The sequence below is a fragment of the Psammomys obesus genome, unplaced genomic scaffold (assembly GCF_907164565.1).
Source record: "Psammomys obesus unplaced genomic scaffold, mPsaObe1.curated_primary_1811, whole genome shotgun sequence".
NCBI classification, from domain to species: domain Eukaryota; kingdom Metazoa; phylum Chordata; class Mammalia; order Rodentia; family Muridae; genus Psammomys; species Psammomys obesus.
The window spans coordinates 11,090,616-11,112,934 of NW_026585504.1; the positions used below are offsets into that span (position 1 = coordinate 11,090,616).

Sequence of the window (22,319 nt, forward strand, 5' to 3'; positions counted from 1 at the left end):
TATATAATTAATATGTTTAACCAAATTACCTGTGCTCTATCTCCACTGATATGAGGAGTTCAAAACTTGTCTAGTGAAATGGAACCCATTTAAATGGACTAGTAATTGTGTAACTCTCCTTTTACAGGTCATGTAATGTTTGCAGAAATAAAGATGGAGAATGGCAAGTCAAAAGGCTGTGGGACAGTTAGGTTCGAATCCCCAGAGTCAGCTGAAAAGGCCTGCAGAATAATGAATGGCATCAAAATCAGTGGCAGGGAAATCGATGTTCGCTTGGATCGTAATGCATAATTTCAAGCATGGTTGGAACATTCCTTCATCTGTTTATTGAATCTCCTAGTAAAAGTCATTTTTTTAGTAATGTTGTATGCTTACAGATGCTGTAAAAATGAACTTTCAAAACTCCCACCAGCTTTTAACAGTATAATGTTGAAAAATATACTGTGATTTTCGTTATCTCAAGTTTGAGTTTCTAAAGACAGCAAGTCTGGTCATTCAGTTTCAATGGATGGACACACCATTTTTTATGAAATAAGCCATTTTGTTGTTTTTAGTAGTGGAGCTTGTTTGTTCTAGTTTCCCCAACCGTGTTGTAAGTTAACAGATACTTTTTTTTTTCTTTTAAAATATCTGCTTTGTATGTAATTGTTAATGAAATGAAAGGGCTCACAGAAATTAGGATGTGATTTTGGTTTGGTTTAAATTACTTTACTTATAAAGGATAGTAATTAAGTGTTACATTCTAAAGTTGAGGATGTTTTTTATTTGATCTAAATGAAGACATGGCTTTTTTTTTTTTCTTTTTTGCCCCTCTACCACTTCCACCTTTTCCACATAACACTATTAAAAATATCAAAATCCACAGCCCCTTATTCTGTTATTTCCAATAATTCCAAGTTCATATAGAATTGATAAGGTAACAAGTCCTAAGTATAACACTAGGCATACCGTCCCCAATTTTCGGTCTAGTCTCCAGCTATTAAAATGAACTGCTAAGAACAGAAAGATAATTGAAATGCTGAGAGAAATGGTTATGTACGTGAGTCCCTTGCTATTCACTTCTACAGGAGCAGATGCATTCGTAAATGCAGTTTTAATAAACCAGGGAAGACCTAGGCATAGCATATCAAACACATTGGATCCCACGATGTTAGATATAGCCATGTCTCCTTTACCTGCAGAAGAACAGCATGTTGTTAAAATGTGCACACCGATCTATATTCTAATAATCTTCATAAGAAAAACACTGGATACTTTTGTTGGTTGGTTTTAGAAAACTGTTTTTGTTAGAGCAAGAGCCTTATTGTAATTCCTTGAGTTAGTATTTAAAGTCTTAACATTTATTTAATATCTTTATTTATTAAACCATTTTAATAAGGTCTGCAGCTTACTTGTTGCTTTTTATTCTCATATGACAGTGAATTATCATCTAATGCACATTTCAGGTCAACAGTTTGTGGGGGATTAGGTTGGTAGAATTAACCTGCTATTAAAAAATAAATGCTTCCCTGAGTCCCCTTCTTTTTCCTTTAAGTATGTTACTGAGGAAGTAGTATTTCATTTACTTTGACTTGCTTTATTGTAATCAAACTTAAAGAATATCCAGTGCATCTGGAACACCTCCAGTCTTACCTTTTCTTGCAACTAACACACTTGCGACTGTGTCTGGTATGCTTGTACCTGCTGCCAATAAAGTAAGGCCCATTACTGTGTCTGGAATTCCTAGTGTTTCCCCTGTAATGGGCAGAGACTATAGGTTACAAATCACAAACCTTAGATGAACCATTTTCTAAAGACAGGTTGAATACTTCTTTCCTATTCAAGAAAAATATTTACGTGTGTTAGATATTGGAACATATGCTTATGTGGTCTTTAGATGGCAAAGTATTTGGAACATGTTGATATTTTAGGTAACCAGGGCAGCACACATTTTTAATGACCAACGTCTGAAGATAACGAGTAACCAACTTCCTTGCAATGAGAAGACCTCATTTGCCATCCAGAGGAAGCTGTAGGTGTTACTGTTGATTCTTTTGGGCTGTTACTTGCTTTCTCTTTTCTAGAAGTTTCTTAAGAGTTGAGAATCAAACACCTTACAGCTCCTTATCCATTATTATATTGAAACTTGAAAGTCCTACTTCCCTTACTGTCTTTTTCTTTAGGGAAGTACATAGGCCTCTGTAGTAGGCAGCACTTTTTATCCTGCCTGAGTCTGACATACGACCCCAATTTCTTAATATTTGTGTCAAATGGATAGCAGATATAGGTTCATTCTGGGAAATAAAACCAGACGGCAGTTTAAAAGGGTGGAGACATGTAACTGCTTTCTTAATTGTTGTAGTTGCAAGCATGGTTTAGAGTAAGGATAGTGCCATTTGTCATTTTAGGGGCTGACTCATCTGTGATCTTGTATGTGATTCTTCCTGTTTTCCTAAGGTCACATATACTCTGACTGGGAAAAAAATTGGATACAATGAATATGCAAGCTACCTCGACATTCTTACCATTTTCATGAAAAGGAAAACTTTTATTTTTGTTTGTTTGTTAGCATACAATTATAATACAGTTAGTTATCTGGGAGAAGTTGGGGGCAGCCAGTTTGGAGAACTAGCCAGGTAGTAATTGTTTCAAGTGTACATTATAGTCTTTGGATTTCTAGTGTAACTCTTTACTCCCACCAGTATAAAGAGAACAGTGTATACAATGGGCCCAACTGTGGTCAGTGAAGCTTCATTGATACAGTCAGGTTGGATAATTTAGACATGGAGGAAGATTGTTTATTTCTAGTGTAAGTTAGTTCAGGTTAATCTTTTTGAGAGAATTTTCTAACTTTTCATTTAGATTTATAATCAGTATTTCATTGGGGACTAGAGTATATTATGACTAAGCAATAAAACTTAGAAACCTAAAAAGAAAACTTTGGTTGCCATTTAGTCATCTTCGTTGTATTTGTGTTGCCACATCGTAAAGCAAAAGAAAACCCCACCATCTGGTTAAACTGCAAGCACCTACTGCTGACCCCAAACCCGAGTCAGTTTCTTTCTCCGCTTTAAATTGTGGATTAGAATTCATTTTTATGAAGAACTCTCATGAACCCTGTGTCATTAGAAAGATAGCTTATGAATTATACCCCAGGCTGTATAATAGCGGGAATTGCCTTTGGTATATAACTCGCAAAACCTGAATAAGCTTGTTGGTCATAATACTAAGTTTTCATGCTTTGTAAACAGCACTAGTTTTTAAGTTTTCCTGAAAAAGATGTATGTTTCCAAGTGAATATTTGCACCTTGTTCTTACATGAAATACTTTTCTTGTTCTATTATGCTTAGTTTACATACCTGTTATTGTGACCATCCAAACCAGGATGTATGTGAATGCAGATATCCATAGTGCAGACATAAAAAAGGTTATCACAAAATAATTTTTCCAAAACTTTCTTCTGCAGTCTGGTGTTGTCAGAAAAAGTAATGTAATAATAGGAAGAGAGAGTACCCAAAAAATTCTCTTTAAGTCTGCTTCAGGCATGCTGAAAACACTTGGTGGATCTGTTGTGGGAAAAAATAAACAATTTTGATTTTTCTCAAATGAGCAGTTTATGTTAGGCCCATTTAGAAGGCTGTATTGAAGTAAATTAGCTGTATACATTTTTGAAAGACTTGTCTAGAACAGCAGTTCTCAACCTGTGGGTTGCGACAGGGATGAGCAGCTGTTTCACAGGATCACCTAACACCACCAGAGAACAGAGACACTTACATTATAATTCATAACAGTGAAATTATAGTTATGAAGTAGCAACAAAAATGATTTTATGGTTGGGGGTCACCACAACTTGAGGAACAATTGTATCAAAGAGTTGTAGCATTTAGGGAGTTTTGAAGACTGCTGGTCTAGAACATTTGAATTAACTTCATTACTGTTCCTGCTGGTCAAAAGTAACTTAACTGAAACTAGGCAGACAATATAAGCTGTGGTGTTCAACATCCCTTCACCAAGGGCTTGAACTATCTACTGAATGTGCTGTTGACAGTGTTTACAAAATAGGAAGTAGGACTGTCTGGTGTCACTAGGGTCTTTGTGCTTTTAGAATTAACTTTTCTTTTCTCCCAGCTATTTCATTCCCCTGCCCTTTCCCAAAATTTGTTGATGCTTATTATGCCTTGTTGTATACTAATACATGGTTGGGGAATGTTCTATCATATTCATTGTGTCTCATCACTTAATAATTCAGGTTCACAGTTGCTAGAAGGAATTTAGAGAAGATTGGACCTAGGAGCCCTTGTCATAACTCTGGGGTATGTGCGGTGGGGCCAGGGATGAGTAGATTGGATAAAAGTGGGACTGGGCTCTAAACTAACGTATATGTCACTTACGCGAAGGTTGGATCAAATCACAAATATTATAACTCATAAACAATGCACCATAAATTAACATGATCATTTTGACTTGTTCTTTTGAGGTTGTTAAAAATCTCTTCTACCTTAAAGACTAAAAAGTATGTTTTGTAAAAATGTCATGTTTAATTTTTTAAAGTAGTAAATTAGAAGCTTCCTTCTTAATCACTTAGCTGAAACTGAATCAATTTTATAAAGTTTTCTGGTTAGAAATGACATCGTTGTATTGAACATACCAACCTCCTGTTTAGCTTCTCCTTCCTACGTGTTCAAATCTCACCTTTTTCTGTATTCTGTTCTTCCAAACCATCCCATTTACTTCAAGAGTTGTTACAAAGTTGTCCTTTATTTCTCAGCCCATGAAGACCCAAGCCCCAGTGTTATCTATGGTCCCTCTCTGCCTCTGCATGGTTCCCCTGCTGGCACAGTTTGCTGATGCTTCTACATTGTCTCACAGCGTGCTCACTTTCACCTCCACTGCCCTGTCTCTGCTTTGTTCATGTCCTGTGTCTTCTTTCAGTATCCTGTGAGCACTGAGTGAGGGCAAGGTCCCTAAAGCAGCTCCATGACTTTCTCCTCATAAACCTTCCAAGCTCCTCACAGTTCCTTGCAAGACTACTGCACTTCCTTCTTGTCCACTCCTCTGCTCCTTCACTTGAATGTGCTGTCTTAGCTCCGTCTATGCACGCATGAGTACAGGCCTTTGCTGGTGTCCCCTGACCTTAGTCTCGTAGGGTGCTTCCATCTGCATCATCTTAAACAATGAAGGTGTCAGTTGTTGCTTCCTGACTGCAGTGTCAGATTACTGAGGTACAGCCTTTCCAGTTCCACAAGGCCCAGTTGAAGTGCTCCTTTCCCTTTGTGCATCTCCCATCTGAGTGTCATCGAAGTCCATGCGGTCTGCCTAATATAACATAATGTAATGGTAGTAACCGTTGATGTTTTTATTTTAGCCAATTGGGGGCTGGGGAGATGGCTCAGTAGGTAAAGTGCTTGGTGCACAGGTGTGTGGGTCTGAGTTCAGATTTCCCAGCAGCCATGTGAAACGGCATGGCAGCAATGTGTAATTCTGGTGCTATGAAAGGCAGACACAGACATCTCTAGAGCTCACTGGCCAGCATGTCTACTAATTAATGGGCTACAGATTCCATGGAAGACTCTGGCCTCAAGAACATGAGCTGGAGACCTGGCCTCCACGTCTGCGTAGACTCCCCCTCCCCCACTCTTAGCTGATTGTGAAGTATTTATTGGGAGCTCCTTAAAGGCTAGAACTTGCACTTCAGCTCTGACTCCATAGTGTACTGCCTAAGTAGGAGCTAATTACTAACTGGAATGAGAACTTTAGGGGTTAGATGGAAGAGTGGGTAGGATGTAGTCATTACCTTCAGAAACTTGACCAAGACCATGTAAGCTTAGAGAAAGCTGGGAGTAACCAGAATCTTCCTGAAATATTCCACTGTCTGTCCTTGATTGGCGACGAATGAAGAGCTGGCTCTCATCTTCCCACCCCAGCAGTGTCTGTTGTTCACTTCTTTCCTCCATAGCTTTGGCAAGGCAGGGACAGCAGCTACTGCATTTCTTCATGATACATCGGCTGATCTTAGTGTCAAAACACAACAGCAAAACATACAGCCCGTATATCAGCAGCAACAGTGTGCTTTCATACCTATAAGTGGAGGAAGTTGGTGTTTAACTATCTAGAATAATTTTTAAGCAATATCTTCTAACAAAAGCAGCATTAGAAAAGTCAAGGAACCATTCCTAAATACTTTTGTTGGCCTAGTCCTGGTTATAGTACTATTACAAACTCATTGATTAAAAACCTGGCATTTTATTTAAGGATTATAAAATCCATTGTCTATTTTTATAGATTCCTTTCAAATACTAGGCATAAAAATGCCTTGAAAATAGTTGGAAAGTTTTCAAAGTAAAACTAATAATAGGCATTTTAAATGTTATTTCTTTGACATACTACATCTTTCCAAATATCTAATAATTGGGAGAGAATAAGTGCCTGTCAGATCTTCTGGTGCATGGACTTTTTGAAATATTCAGGATAAGTTAGATATTGCCTGGAGCTTTGCAGTTTGAAAGTTGGAGGTGGGGTATTGGCTTATGAGACGGTCTCAGTGTATAGCCCAGACTGGTCTTGAATACTATGATTGGCCTATGATTGGCCTCAAATACTCAAATTCACAATCCTATCTCTTCTACTTCAGTTTTGGGATTTTAGAGCTGCACTGCTATGCCTGGCCCCCTTTTGATGATTTAGTTTAGCTGATTTGGCTTATATTCATAAGAAATCAAAGGTATTCTAAAAAAATGAAATTCTAGCATACAGCATGCCTATGCTTTGGTTTCCCACTTTACTAATTTTATCACATGTGAATATTGTTATTTTATTTTACAGCCAATGAATCACTTCTCTGCTGTAGCTAAAAAATAAAAATGAGTTCCTGATTTTTCTAATGAGGGAATGTGTTTAGGTACTTGGATATTTTTATGGTCCTTGTCACTTATAGGCAACAGCTGAATCCCAGGGTTCTTTGCTGTATGAGCAGCCTAATTTTTCATTTCTCTTGTTTTTCCCTGTTTGGGGGTTCTCTGGACACATGTACATGTGTGGCCATGTGTTTTTATATTTCTTTTATGGTGCCCAGCATAATGACAAACACCTAGGACAGTGTTTCTCAACCTGTGGGTCATGACCTTCTGGGGCTTGAGTGCTCTTGTGACAGGGGTTGTCCAAAATCATCTGCATATCAGATGTGTACATAACGAGTCTTAACAGTAGCTAACTACAGTTATGAAAGAGCAATGAAAATAGTTTTATGGTGGGGATCACCACAACATGAGGCACGGTATTAAAGGGTTACAGCCTCAGGAAGGTTGAGAACCGCTGGTCTCGGAGATGCTTGGGCCTATTTAGGAAGTTTATGACTGTCCACCAAGTTAGCTTCTTTTTTTGTTTTCTTGGGCATGCTAGGTACAGGGAGATTATGGGAAAGCAGCAAGCTTTTTTTTTTTTTTTTTTTTTTTGGATAGTGACATATAAATAATCTTGGTTGCTAAAAAAGGCTGCAGTTCCTTCTTTTCTGGGAGGATGGGAGAAACTGCAGAAATGGAGGTGCGCCTGCTTGCTCTCCAAGCTTTTTTGACTATTACCATTTCTAACCAAGGCCAGGTGAGCAACAGCCTAATAGAAGAGAGCGCCAGCAGTTGGAGCTTTAAGTGACAACAGCAACTGGGAAAGTCCTGAACAAAGGAAGAGTGGCTGTCTCCAGTGACTAGGAGAGGGAAGCAGACTGATGGAAAGGAAATGGCACAGTAGAGAAAAGCAGCCACCAGCAGTTGTGTGAAGCCATCAGCTGAGACTGGAGTAGCTGCTCAAGTGACAGGTCCTGGAGAAGTGAGTTGAAGTAACATTTTTGAAACACTACTAAGCCATCAGACTTCAAAAATTCTGCCTGTAATTATGTTTTACGTAAGTGAGAATTATTTAAAGCTTACCAGTAAACTCGGTTGTCAAATATTATGGCAAAAACTGCTCCTACACTAACTGCATACACTGCACAGTCTCGGAACAGGGGCCAGCATGAGAGTGTTGAAACCTGGAAAACAGTGGTTTGATTTACTGTGTGCATTACAGTGTAAGTCGTTCAAGAACAATACTTAGTGTAATACTGAAATCGCTTGTATATTTGTGATAAAATAATACGTTTTGCATGTTACATAGAGAAACAATCTTAAAGGAAACTTGTTTCTATACATGTACTGACTTTTATAAATTTGTATTTGTGGGTTAAATAAATTGAGTAAATGTTTTTCTAGTGGTTATTAAATTTGTCTGAAAGAATTTGTCGTGTCATGTTGTTCATCCCAGGCAGATTTAGAACTTATCAAGACAATATATCTTATTGAATGGTTCTCTTACCATGTTGGCAAGCAGGCCACAGGCGGCACAGATGCCAAGGAGATTATAAATTGCAGATCCTAGTATGGTGCTGATACCAATATCTCCCTTTGTGAGAAATACACCTGGGAGCAAGATAGTAATAGCTAAGTTAAAGCTGACTTGAAAATAAAAACACTGAATAAGCAGCAAGTCAAAGGAACAATATTTACCTAAAAAGGCAGTTACTAGTTCAGGGGCGGAGCTACCTGCAGCCATGAAAGTTGCACCTGCAACATCCTGTGACAGTCCAAGGGCTAAAAATAAAGGAAATGATTACTATGATTGACAAAGTGACAGGAGTACACAATAGAGCTATGTAAAAAGATACTCAGAAATTATGCCGTTACATTACACCAATACTCACTGAAGCTGGAAAATTAAACATTTAGGTTAGAAAATCCAGGCATCCCCTATGTTTGTAGCTTTTTCATTAATTCATTACTCAACATTTTTGCAGAGAGGGCAGGTGAGGTGGCTCAGCTGGTGAAAATGCTTGCCATGTGGCTTAGCTAGGGTTTCCATTGCTGTGAAGAGACACCATAACCAAAATAACTGATAAAAGGCCAACCTTATGGGGCTGGCTTACAGTTTCAGAGGGTTAGTTTATATCATCATGACGGAAAGCTTGGCAGCATGGAAGTAGACGTGGTGCTGAAGGATCCAGGAGTTGTACATCTTGATCGAAAAGCAAGGAGGAGAGTGTCTTCTACAATGGGTAGAGCTTGAGCATAGGAGATCTCAAAGCTCCCCTCCCCGCAAGTGACATTTTCTCCAAAAAGTACCTTTTCCAACAGGGTCACACCTAATGGTTGCCACTCTCTATGGGCTAAGCATTCAAACACATGAATCTATGGGGGGCTAAGCTTATTCTGACCATCACACCATTCAAGTCAGGCAACCTAAATTCAGTTCCCAGAACCCATGAAAATATGAAAAGAGAAATCTGACTCGATGGACTTTTCATTTGGCCTCCACAGGTGCACCGTGATGTGTGCACGCTCCCATACACACACAAGATGTCTCAAGAGTTTCTGTTGCTGCACAAAACACCATGACCCCCTCCCCCCCCCCCAAAAAAAAGGAAATTGGTGAGGAACGGGTTTATTTGGCTTACACTTCCACATTGCTGTTCGTCATCAAAGGAAATCAGGACTAGAACCTGGATGCTGGAGTTGATGCAGAAGCCATGGAGGAATGTTGCTTACTGGCTTGCTTCCTATGGCTCGTTCAGCCTGCCTGCTTATAGAACCCAGGACTACCAGTCCAGGGATGGAACCACCCACAATCGGCTGGGCCCTCCCCCATTGTTGAAAAAATGATGTCGAGCTGGATCTCCTGGAGGCACTTTCTGAACTGAGGCTCTTACTCGGATGAATCTAGCTTGTGTCAAGTTGATACAAAACCAGCCAGGATACAAGATACTAAGGGCTCAGTGGTTACCGGTGCTTGTCACTAAGCCCAGTGGCTTGAGTTATATTCCCAGAACCCACATGACAGGAGATAAGTGACAGTGCAAAAGTTGTCCCCTAACCTCAGCCTGTGTCATAGCATGTCTCCACTCCCAAATAACTGTAAAATGAAGGAGGGGAGACAGAAAATTCGGGGCTGTTAACAACTCAGAGAAGATGGCTTCCATCTGTAGGTGAGCTTCAAAGACAACTCCTTTGGAAACATCACAGTAGTTTAGGATTCCTAAGCTAACTTGGAAGAAGAAAGGTTTCAGTGGTTCTTGAGCTCTACAATGAAGCTTGATTGAGTTCTTCAACAGATTTACAACACCAACCTTATCTAATGGAAAACCAGAGGAAATCAGTAGGCAAAAAGCCCGACAAATCTAGCATTATGCAAATTACACAAAAATGTTAAGTACTGTGCTATTATTTGTGGGTATCTTCCAGACTTAGAAGCATCGGATGATAACTGACATTAGGAAGAGTCTTTATGTGGCTCTTTCAGTGTTAGAGCTGAGAGACCTACTGCAGGAAGAAAAAGAAAGGCCATATTGAAGGAACAAGTCAGTCACTGCTTTCAGAAATCTCCAGGCATGGGTCAAGCTTGCCAGTAAAGGTAGCACGGTAGATGGTAAATTACCTCAGCTAGAATTCCAATCTCTCTCCAGTGTCAACATCAGGTGTCTCTTGTCAGTTGGTCATCAGGTTGAGGATCATTAGGGATCCTCCTGTTTCCACCTCCCCGGGGTTGGGATTATGTTTAAGCATCACTGCCCCTGGCTTTTCATTTGGTCCTGGGGGTTGGAATTCATCCTCAGGCTTGGGTGCCAAGCATACCATCTTTCCAGCCAATAGAGTTCAGATTTCTAAGACTTGATGACAGCACCCCCAACCCCTTTTCTCTCTCTCTCTCTCTCTCTCTTTAATGTCAGTTGCTTTTACTATACTTACAGCTTCTTAAGTTTTTTGGTCCTCAAACCCTGGTACACATGATTTGGTCTCTGTCATGCATAACAGTGTTTCCTTGGGCTTGTTTGTGAAGACCGGCTGTTTTGTTTGTTTGTTTTAATGTGCATTGGTGTGGGGGTGTCAGATCCCCTGGAGTTATAGATAGACAGTTATAAGTTGCCATGTGGGTGCTGGGAAATGAACCAAGATCCTTTAGAAGAGCAGCCAGTGCTTTTAACCACTGAGCCATCTATCTCTCCATCCCCTGACTGGCTGTTCTTGCTTACGATTACGTACATGTTGGTATAATGTTCTTTTGGAATGTATACAATTTACCTTTGTTCATTCAAATACTGATTTCTCTACCCCACTATCTGGTTTCAATCTGGACATTGCATTGTGATGCTTATTCTAAGCATCACCTGTCTCAAGTTTGTGTAAACATGCCACCATTTGTTCTCTGTATTGTCAATAAAATAACCAGCCAAAATGTTGAGCAATGGAGAGAATAGAGTGGGACTTCCTGGTCCAGAGGGGAGGAGAAGGAAGTGAGTGGGAGGAGTAGGAGAGCAGAGATTGGCTGGAGAGATCTTGGAACCATGAGCAGAGATGAACCAGATCCAAGATATGGCTAAAAGCAAGTATAATGGGTAAAATTTGAATGGTAGGAAAGTATAAGGGCTTGGAGGTTTAGGATGGAGTAACTATTGCCCAGCATTGTGCTCTAGGTTAACTAAATACATCTTAGTGTCTGTGTGGTGATTTGGGTATACAGCTGGTTTTGGAATAACCGCTGATTAAAAGATAAATCAATAATAAATATTAATAATCCACAAGTACACATTTCTTCTCTGCTGAAACTTCGACTTTTGGCCTTATAATTTCCTTGTTTTGGGGTGTAGCCATTTGAGTTTTACAAAACTCACTACAATATTTGTATTCCACATCCTTTCCAATAACTTTTTTTGTCTCTTATTAAAGAGGTAGGCATATGGGTTGGTGGTAGAGCACCTGGCTAGCATTCATGAACACAGATGAGCCTTGTGACTGCTTTGACTAATTGAGTGCTATGGTGTGGAATAATGTTTTCAAGGCCAGCACATTAAAAAAATGATAGTGTTTTCTCAGGTGTCCTCTCTTGGGACATTTGCTTTAGTGCCACAGATATCATGGAAGTCCTGCTAACTTGTAACCTCCACACAGGAGAGACCTCATGAACCCGACAGCCATGCTTTCTCATCCTTTTGAGTGTTGTAGGCTTAGGTACTGGGCATGCAGAAGAACAAACCTTCAGTGATGCAGTCCAGCCTCTCACTATAACCACAGCAGGAACCTAACCAGCCAGCTGAGCTCTGTAAGGACCCCAGACTATGACAAACAATAAAAAGGATGCTTCTTTATTGTAAGTGACTACTTTTGGAGGCAATTTGATAAGCAGCTGTAATCACCTGACTTTTCACTGCTGAGTACCAACAGCAACTATGCAGACGCTTCTCCATGTGTCAGGATTTGGCAGCCAACAGACAAAAGCTGCTTTTGTCACTTCATAGTGTGGGTGGAGGGATAGACAAGCAAAATATGGGGGTTTTAGAAGCAGCAGGAAGTGAAAATGGAGAAGCTCTGTGGGAGAAGGAGTAGCTTTGGAGGGAAGGTCTCAAAATAATGGTGTTACCCCAGGCATGTAGAAAAGAGCAGTACAGGCAGGTTAAGTGGTTACAGATTTCCAGAATTTGAAATGGAATGAGGAGCACCAGGGCAAAGAGAACAACAGGTGGCAAGATGGAAGGAACATCATGTATGGCGTCGCGTCCCCAAAAACTAAAGACTTTGCTTTTTTTCCTGACACACAGAAAAAGTTAGTGGAAAGGCCCAGCTACTATTTGGAGCTATTTTGTGTCAGGCATCAAACAGCTCCACTCTGAGGTCTTCTGCCACCTGGTAACTTCATAGTGAGCAGGGTTCAGAACAGTCGGAACGAGGTAATTCATTCCAGGCTCTCTCATCTATTCCTGTTTGCCTTGACTATGTCACTTAAATATTTGACTCCAGGGAACAACGAAGGGAGAAAACAAAAAACAAACAAAAAAAACCCTAATGGCTTATGGCTTTCATTTCACAGTGTTTCTTTTACCGGTTAAGAGTGACAGACATGCTCAGCCCTGTCCCTGTGGGTTCCATAGCCTCAGATTCAACCACCTGTGCGTCAAAAATGCTCAAAGAGAACTCACTTTCATTTTGGATATGGGCAAGACTTTTTCTTCCTTTTTCAATGTATACAATGTAACCAATATGTACACATATAGCTGCATACACATATATGTACATATATTAGTAATGCCACAGAATTTTAAAATTGAACAAGAGGCAAAGCCGATTGCTTTATAATTTTTCATTTTAGAAATGAAGGCTCTATCTTAAAATATGGCATTCAACTTACTTTTATATTTATGATGTCAACTCTTTAAATATGAGTTTTGGAATTTACATTTTACAAAGAAACAGCCGTTGCCTGCTATGCATGAGGCACTGGCTTTAATACCCAGCACACCCGTACAGACAAATCAGGACCTGGGAAAAGAGACAAGGTCAAGTCCTGGGGATTGTAAAGATTTTAAATGTGGGAATCAGGTTTAGACCTATGAGGGCAACAACACTTCCATGGCCTCATGCTATTGGTACCACAACTATGTCTATTTGATGCTTTTTGAGAATATTTTTTGAAATGGTCTCATGTAACCCAAGTTGGCCTTGAATTCACTGAGTAGCTAAAGATGACCTTTAACCTCTAACCCACTTACCTCTGCCTCCCAAATGCTGGGACCGTGGCTGTGCCAGCACTTCTGGATTGCGCAGTGCTGGGGACTGAACCTAGGGTTTTGTGCAGGTGAGGCAAACTCTCCACCCACGGATCCAGATCTTGGCCCCCTATTCTGTTCTCAAGTAGGAGAAATTAGTTGTGGGGAACCAAGAATCCTTGACAGTTTTCTAGCACGTTTCCAAGAGATTAACAGTTAGTGTTCAAATTCTTACAAATTCTTAGGCTGCACCTTCCTTCCAAAGCCAGGGTGGGAAGACATTGGAAGAATGCGTTTGTCTTACAGTGATGGAGTACACTCAGTGTGCTGAAGACTGGCCAGTTTTTCCTCAGTGCTGTCTGAAGACATTAGACGAACTTAGTTGCCAGGGAGAAAAGATGGGGCTCGGGCTACATTAAGGTGGGAAAAGCATCAGTTCTTTGAAATTCTTTCGGTCTCAAAAGGCATTGTTGCTTTTTTCTGAGCTCTAATTGTGGTTATGAAAGGAAAGATTCTTTTAGATGGCTGAATAACACTTCAAGGATATTTTCACAAGCTCTATTGTATGGTTGTGAGGATATTTTGTAAAATGGTTTATACCTCTGAACTTTACAGTAGATTGGCCTTCTCTTTCTTGACCTTTGGATAACATTTTCCTGTGCTGTAGTTTATTATTAAAGATAAATTGTTCTGTTTCCCCTTATTTCTATTATTCCTTTTCTCTATTATTCTGAAAGAACAACCACATTTACTTCAAGTTATAGGAGAGATGTCTAAGTTACACTCTCTTTAGAGGTTCAGGTGCCAACATATTGCTTGCATAATGTTATGACAACGAGATGGTTTTAAAGTTCACCAGACTTCTCCTAAGTGTGTTCTTTTTTGTTGTGCGCCATTGAAAGTTTGTGAGTTTTTGGAAATCCCACTCCCTACCATGGAGCAAAGAGAACTAAGTGAAAACAGAAACCCAAATTCTGGCTCCGCCACATAATTTGATGTGAGGCTTGAGAGAGGTTGCCTGGAAGAGCCTCATACTCACCACCTCAGATTTTAAACTGAGTGAATGCTGAAACATTTCTGCAATGCTTTTACAGGTTCTGATTCTGCTGAAAAGGGACTGCCCCCAATTCACTGGGTTATTAATACAGTGGATTCACCTGTCCTCTGAACCTCTTGGTTACCACTGCGCTAGGCCAGAGGTGGGATAGGACCTCTATCCTTCTGCTGCCAAAGCAGCAGTCCTTTTGGTCAGCCACAGAGAACGAGATTAGCATACAGCCCGATTTTTAGCATTACTGCCTGCTCCTGCCCCGCTGTGTTGAGAGTGCACAGCTCCTACCACAGATGCAGATGCAGTTCAAAGGATCACAGTTCAGGCCAGAGGAAAAAAGCACCAGTAGCCTGGCTGCCAGGCTCTCGGGAGGCTCTGCTTGCACAGCGGGGAAGAGGCACTATTCCGAGTCTTTGTTCTTTGAGGACGCTTTTGCCTCTGTAAATTTCATGAGGCTTAAGAGTCGGATAATCCCCACAAACTGTAGGCTATCCAAATGTCAGACTCAGAATTACTAAAATTCCTAACTTTACAAGTTAGAGTCAGCTCTACCTGGAATTAAAACTTACCTTTTTTTTTTCAACCATCTATCTCTGAAACATAGTGTAGATCATAGGCAAACATTGGTTCAAGGCAGTGGTAGTGAAAGTAATTTTTAAAGATAAAAAGTAAATATTTAAAATGTTTTTTTAAAAAAATGTACCTAAGTTGTTTTTTTTTTTTTTCCCACTTAAAGGTGGTATAACGCAAAGCTGTTAGCAAGGTGGAGAGATTAGATGTTGGAATGAAGAGCATATTCGAGTAACATTTAAATGAACGGTTCTATAGCTAGCTCACTGGAATCTGGCTGAATCAAGTAATTTCTCTCTCTCTCTCTCTCTCTCTCTCTCTCTCTGTGTGTGTGTGTGTGTGTGTGTGTTTGAGATAGGGTTTCTCTGTGTAGTCCTGGCTGTTCTGAAACTCACTCAGAGATCTGCCTGCCTTTACCTCCTGAGTGCTGGGATTAAAGGCACAAGTGACGATTCTTAAGAGCTTCTCTGTACTTTATTGATATTTGTAGAGGGATTTTAAACTAGCAACATGGCTACTCTGGCTGGAACACACACACACATCCTTAGTACACACCTTTAATCCCAAACAATGACGATAAAGTTAGTCTGTAGAAGGAAGCACCTATGTTTGAAAGTAATTGAGAGACAGGGAAAATGACGAATCAGAGAAAGATTTGACAGAACAGGATATGCCCAACTCTCAGCAGAAAAGACTGGAGAAAGAGGACTCAGGAGAGCAGTGAAGAGGGAGAGAGAAGGCAGTTTGACTTGGACAGTTTTACAGAGGCAGGTTGTAGAGAGAACAAGCTAGACACAGGCGAAGACAGAATGAGCCGCAGAATAAGGAGTGAAAAGATGAGAATAGATTGTTGCTAGTGTTAGTCTGAGGTCAAGCAGAGCAAAACCCAAGAAGCTGAGACAAGCCAGACCGAATCAGTCAGCTAGGAGTGGAGTTTGAGCCAGAACGACTGAGTTGAACTAGAGAGTTCAGAAAGAGCTGGAAAGGGTGAATTTATTTGCAGTAAGTCTCAGAGGCTGAAAACATTCTAAGCTTTGGTTAGATTGTATGGAGGCTAGAAGATTCCAGGACTAGGCCTAGGTTAGCAGACAGAGGCAGTAAGCCTCCGAGATGACAGTTCCTCGGGTGAGTAAGAGTTATTTTTATAGATACTATAGTTTTTCAAGAGTGATTCAGTACAGCTGAGATATCTGTGGTGTAGCAAGAGGATGCTACTTTTATACTATATTCTGTTCCTGTAGAGATGTGCATCACATCTCTGTGTATAGACAGAAGAGGGACTCTTAGCTGGGCTGTGTGTTTGTGTACTATAAACATGTACATTTATATTAAGATAGCTCTTTGAATAAAGACTACTAAAATGCAATAGTACAATAAAGACGATTCAGGAAAGAACACAAAGGAACTCTAAAAATTAGGGTAAAGTTGCCACATAGGTTATTAGGTAAAGGTTTTATAAGCTTACATCTTGTCCTATGAGACTGTGTGATTTGTTTTTACCCTAAAACGGGCTTCAAGCTGTCATAATGCACCATAGATTTGGTATTTGCTTCACGCACATTTTTATTGATTATTTCCCTTCTACGCTTTGATTTTTCCTGGGGAAAGGAGTCTTTTTTTTTTTTCTTTTTTTTCTTTTTTTCTTTTGGGAAAGGAGTCTTAATAGCTTTCTCAGTATAATCTGTAATAGTGAACGTTCAGTGGCTGTTTCCCGTGTGCAATTTTCTGATGTTTTCTCACGTACACAGAACAGAGTTCTTGGAACTAAACTATAGTAATCTATTTCATAGCTGACACACCCGAGACAGACAAATGTTCAGCACTTGCCCAAGAGTTAGCAGCTTGCAGAGTTGGGAGCTGGACCCAGATTTGTCTGCCTCTAGACCAGACACTTTGGATTTTCTTCTAACAATTATGCCACCCAGCATGCGTTCATGTGTCCCATGACTCCAGCCCTCCTCTATGCTCAGCAATGTCATAGACCTTTCATTAAGCACATGAGCATACAGGAGGAAAAGGCACAGGATGAAAGAGCCCCGAGCGAGTAAGACACAGCAACTGGAATGTAGGCGATGCCGCAAACCAAGCGTGACAGTCGCTGACTTAGCTTTTTGAGACAGTCTTACTGAAGTGACCAGATGCCACCGAGGCCCCATCCTTCTTGCCATTTAGAACCCTTTACCTCTTCTCTGCTCCTTGCACCCACACCCATTCCTCAGCATCCTCCAAGTCAGGATCTAGTGAGGACAACTGGCAGGGGTGAGGAGAGTCTGGGTTTATGACCTCATATCTGTCAGTTCCCTTGGCTCTAAGCTGAACTGATCTTTTACCCAACTTTCCAGAGTCCAAACTTTGTGTCTCACCACAGAAGTCAGATCTTTTCTCCAGGTAAAATGTTGTGGAGAACTATTCCCCTGGTATGGTATAGATTTAGATTAATTTCACCTTAGACCTCTGCATTTAGAGAATTTCCTGTAACTCTTCTTGCACCCCACCCTAAACAGAAGGGAGAAGAAACAGAATTGGGATCCGAGTCAGAAAGAGGAGGATGATGACAAAAATCGGAAGAAAGGCTTATTTCCAATATTACCTTCCTGTACTGATTTCACACAGCTGAGATAATGGCAGAATGTCTCTGGCTGTCCAGTAGAGATAAATGCACGATTTTCCAGAGTTGAAGGGCATAGGGAGGCTGAGTGGCTTTTGTCACCCTCGATAGAACACAGAGCAAAGAGAAGTAGAAAATCTTTGCTGGAAGCCTCTGATGGCCCCTACTCTGGGAGAGGTTGCCAGCACATTATAGTTAGAATGAGCAAGAGCACCTGTTGACCAAGCTGGGGTCCTGTCATGTTATCAGCGAGAGGCTCTGTTTTCCACTTCTAACCCTCCCCTCGCATGAGGAGTAGGTCTTGAGGCCCTTACACTTTTCAGCTTGCTGAAGGTTCCGCTGCTAACCCAAGGAGCCACTGTGGTGAGTGTGGGAGAGAGCAGTAGGGTGATGGTGCTGTGCTGGGACAGGGCCCATCAGATCTTCCATTAATCTCGCTTGAGCTAGAGCACATAAGCCAATAGGAATTATATGGGACCATTGAATTTCATTGTACTGCACAGTAATCCCATGTGCATTTTAGGCAAAATGTTAGCCTGAGAGCCTAGTCATCTTGGAAAATGTTAATGAATTTAATTTATAAGCCTTGGTAGGTTTCTAAAAGTCTAAACCTCTTTCAGTAAACAACTCTTAGTTTTATAGTATACTTCATAGTTACAGTGAATGTCTCACATATGCTTTTGTCAAAATTGTCAGTGCCCTTGGGCAGAAAATTGCTGCTTGTAAGACTGTTCAAATAGAACTGGCCTCCTGAAACAACCATATGATGATAACTAATCTTGCACGAGGATGTGTAAAATCACAGCAGATAACAGGTGACTACATGCTTGGGCTGTGGAACACCAGGGAGAGCAGGATTCTGCTCTGTACTGGCTGGGTGGTCTCAGCTTCACTTTCCTCCTCAGCAAAAACCGATGTTTCAATCCCTGTTTTGTAAGCTTTTTAAAAATGGAGATGAAGCCATGTATGTATGTGTATGTACATAGTTATGCATGTATGTTATAGATGTCATGCACACACAAGCATGATGTGCATTCCTGCTCTAGTAGAATGGGGAATATCCCGGGATGTTCTGGGGGTCATTTCACTACTCATTGTAACTAACTGAGTGAAACTGTCAACCTCTGTGCTTATCAAGGAGCGTGCAGGAAAGGCATGCAGGCTCTGGAAGCCAGTTCCTGTCGATGGAAACCAACTGGGGGATGGTTTCTTACTGCTGATGCTGTCATTCGAATATGACTATGGCAGGTCTTGAAAGAAGGATTATAAGGCTTTAACAAGTGGGTTGAACAAACACTATTTCTATCTCATGTTATTGGCTGTCGTTTTAATGTTCAAGAGCTGAGTCGAATCGTACAGCTGGGGAAGACTGGCGTCATGTGCTCATCTATTGATCACACCTTCCTTCTATCTCCTATGTTATGTTGACAACAGTGGCTTTCTTGAGAAATGCATGTCATTCATTGATGTTTCAAGGAAGTTCCACAGGCGGTATGATGGGAGTCATCATGACAGCAGGAGGAAATCACTTGAGAGGAATATGTGAAGGACATGGCCTGCCACCTAATGCAGGGAGCCATGCCTTCTGCCAGACTCATGTCTTTTTCATATTTTACCTCTTACAGGCAAAACCTTTTTTTTTTTTTTTTTTTTTTTTCCCTGAGACAGGGTATCTCCATGTAGCCCTGGCAGTCCCGCTTTGTAGAACAGGCTGGCCTCACATCCATAGAGATCCACCTCCTCTGTCTCTGCCCTCCTCCAGTGCTGGGACTAAAGGCATGCACCACTGCGCCCCAGCTTACAGGCAACTCTTATAAACAAGATTCTTGCTAGATTCATTCCGTCAGCTCAGCCGAGTCAGTGAAGCTTACAGTTCTTAGTGGGATGTGCAGAATACTTTATATTTTCTGTTTTTCACATTTTCTAATTAAGTGTGTAGTGCTGACATAGGAATGAAAAGATTATTAGATTTAGGATTATGGAAGCAGGTGTGTGTATGTACTTAGTATTTGAGAACTGATCAAGATTGAAAAACAATGTATTCTGTGAAGATGATTTTGGGCTGGGAGGAATAAGTATTGAAGGAAAATTAAGCAATAAGAAACAGTGGCTTTTGAAGGCTACACTTAAAGAGATCCTTCCAAATATAAAATCAAACAAAAGCCAAAGAAGACTTAGCTTTAAGATGTTTCAGCTTCAACACCACAAATGCCCACAATAGATAAGGAAAAGACCAGCCATGAAACATTCTATTAGGGTTCCTATCTGTACATACTTTTTAAAGTCTTGAAAAGGTTATTAAGAAAAAGGAGTCGTCCCCCCCGACCAAATGCAGGCAAGAAATCACAACAGTAAGTAAGAAAGGCTATGATTTCAATTTGGATTTTATAGCATGAAGTTTTAGTTTAACATAATTAACAAAGGTATTAAAAGTGATATTCATTTCCAGAAATGAACACTGCTGATACCATGGAGGTTGGAACTGGCACACCCTTTATGGAATATTTTTGACGATATCTTTCATAAAGCTTAAATATGTATGACCTTGTCCTTTAATCAGAAAATAGTTAGAGAAGTGTGCAAAGAATTTATACTATATGGACACAGTGCTATTTAAAGTAGTGCTATGAGATGAATAGCTTAAAATGAAATTTTCTCTGGACAGTATAATAAATAAAATACAGTGTTAGTTTCTCAAATTACTCACAGGATCATGAGCTCTTAGGCTATCATTAAAATCATGGTTTTAAAGAGACTAGCAATATGGGAAAATATCTACAATGAAATATATGGGAAAAGTAAAGATCCTTGGTAGGCGTGTGGGATGGACTTAAGGATGTTGCTGTTTTCTGTGGTCTTGTAATGGGTCACAGCCCTTAACTTTGGTTTTGCGGTGACATGAAGATACTCAGCAAGTTAAGGAACTTTGAGAGAGGCTGCAGGCTCTGATAGCTCTCATCTTCCCTTGTCTTAGGAGTCCGGCACCCACGGCCTGGACTCAGAGTTCTGGGGAATCTACAGTGCAGCAGGCTTTGACTATCTGATCTCATTTTCACAAACTACTAACACTTAATATAAACTGATTATTATCTGATAGCTGAGATCCCTTTCCATGGAGTTTAGGATTTACTTATTTATTGGCTCACGAATATCAGTTTTCCTAACGGCAGGAAGCCAGTAACGGAGTAGAGAGAAAGGAGGGAGGGCCTCAGCCACACCTGTTTATCACCCACTCTCAGAGTAAAAGTGAAAAAGGTTTTGAAATGGGAAGCAGTGAGGACCAGGCATGCAGTGTATCAGGAGCATATCAAGGGCCCAGGCGCAAAATCAGAGGGCCTCTCTGCAGAGGCCTGGAAGGGACAGGACGCATCCGGAAGCAAGCAGTGCATAGTAACAACTGAAAGATGTACTCATGAACCACCCAGGACCCCGGGATGGACATCCGTGCTCGGCCACCAGCTGAGACTGGCCGGAGCTGCCCCGGAACCGTTTTAAGCAGATGACAGCCCCTCGGGAAGGTCCCACAGGAGAGCCTCCCAAGCAACTTACAGTCACTGATGATTTCCAGGGAGGGCAAGAAGTACTTGTCACAGACGATGGACACAGCCATGAGCATGTAGAGGATAATGAGGAAGTAGATCACGACGCCTCCATCCATGCTCTGCTGCTTGGTGAAGAACCCTTCCGGAAACTCCGACGCTGGAGAGACAGCGCATTGCGTGCCGTTTCCTGCCGAGGAAAAGGGAAAAGATGGCTAGATGCAGGCGTCACACACCCCAAGCCCACAAAGCCAAAACGTGGGCTGTTTGGGTGGGATATGGAGAAGTCGGCAGGAATGTGAAGTATTAATTTGATGCAAAGCCTTAGATAGTCCTTGAAAGAGATTATTTCATGAAGTAAGCAGATAGGGGAGAATTAGAGGGAGAAATTTATTACAGCGCCTCCCCATGCCTGTTTGTAAATGGCATTTTGAAACGGGAAGAATATTAGAATGCTCTGATAATTTCTCCAACAAGAAGCGCAGCCCTGTCCACCCCTCGGTCCCTGAACTACTGCAGAACATTCCTGGGAACACACCGGCTGATCAAGAGTGTTTTCCATCCTCCGTGGTGCCATGAGGCAGAGCAGAAGCAGCAGGACTGGGGGTGGGGAAGGGCACAGGCATTCCCCTCTCTTGGGCCCATATCTAGATGTGAGGCCGCGGTGTCTGAACTCACTTCCACCTACCTGTGTCCCCCGGCAGGCGCTGGGGCAGGGAGACACCACGGACAGGCAGGTGTGCAGAGACCCAGATGACCCCGAGCTGCAGGACCCTTCTTGTCCAACCGGGGCCCCATTTTGTCTGCATTTCCAGAGTGCTCTTGGCCGTGTGTGGTTCAGGAAGGGAGCGAGGGAGACTTATGCTGAATCATGTGAGGACTCTCCTTCCTGCCCAGTGCCTGCCGGGGGGCACAGCTTAGGAGGCCAGCACAGGAGCTTGCCTGGCTCTTCTCTGATCAGGAGACCCAAGCCCCGGGGAGGTTTGGAGGAGTTAGGGAGGGGCGCAGATA

The 22,319-nt window shown here is 41.3% G+C and overlaps 2 protein-coding genes across 3 annotated transcripts in view; one reads left to right on the forward strand and one right to left on the reverse strand.

Moving 5' to 3' along the window:
• Positions 1-1,379, forward strand: part of Myef2 (myelin expression factor 2) — a 34,049-nt gene extending 32,670 nt beyond the window's left edge. For both annotated transcript variants that reach the window (XM_055621090.1, XM_055621177.1), the window contains one exon: positions 128-1,379. In XM_055621090.1, the coding sequence (XP_055477065.1) occupies positions 128-291 (164 nt within the window). In that variant the 3' untranslated portion in view covers positions 292-1,379. The remainder of the gene's footprint in view (positions 1-127) is intronic.
• Slc24a5 (solute carrier family 24 member 5) lies at positions 853-22,117 on the reverse strand. The gene is made up of 9 exons (XM_055601266.1): positions 21,997-22,117; positions 21,319-21,498; positions 8,517-8,600; positions 8,326-8,429; positions 7,902-8,002; positions 5,774-6,057; positions 3,339-3,545; positions 1,633-1,734; positions 853-1,175 (listed from the first exon to the last, which is right to left on the reverse strand). The coding sequence occupies exons 1-9, from the start codon at positions 22,115-22,117 to the stop codon at positions 853-855; spliced, it is 1,506 nt and encodes a 501-aa protein (XP_055457241.1).
• Between the last annotated feature and the right edge of the window lie 202 nt (positions 22,118-22,319).

Bases quoted from the DNA above. Each gene is read 5' to 3' on its own strand.
- Slc24a5 (XM_055601266.1), bottom strand. From the start codon at position 22,117: ATGCAGACAAAATGGGGCCCCGGTTGGACAAGAAGGGTCCTGCAGCTC. The intron at 6,058-7,901 runs GTAAGCTTTAAA...CTCCACTTATAG, and splicing joins TTTGACAACCGAGTTTACTG to GTATGAAAGCACACTGTTGC. The intron at 1,176-1,632 runs GTAAGACTGGAG...GTTCTTCTGCAG, and splicing joins TGTGTTAGTTGCAAGAAAAG to GTAAAGGAGACATGGCTATA.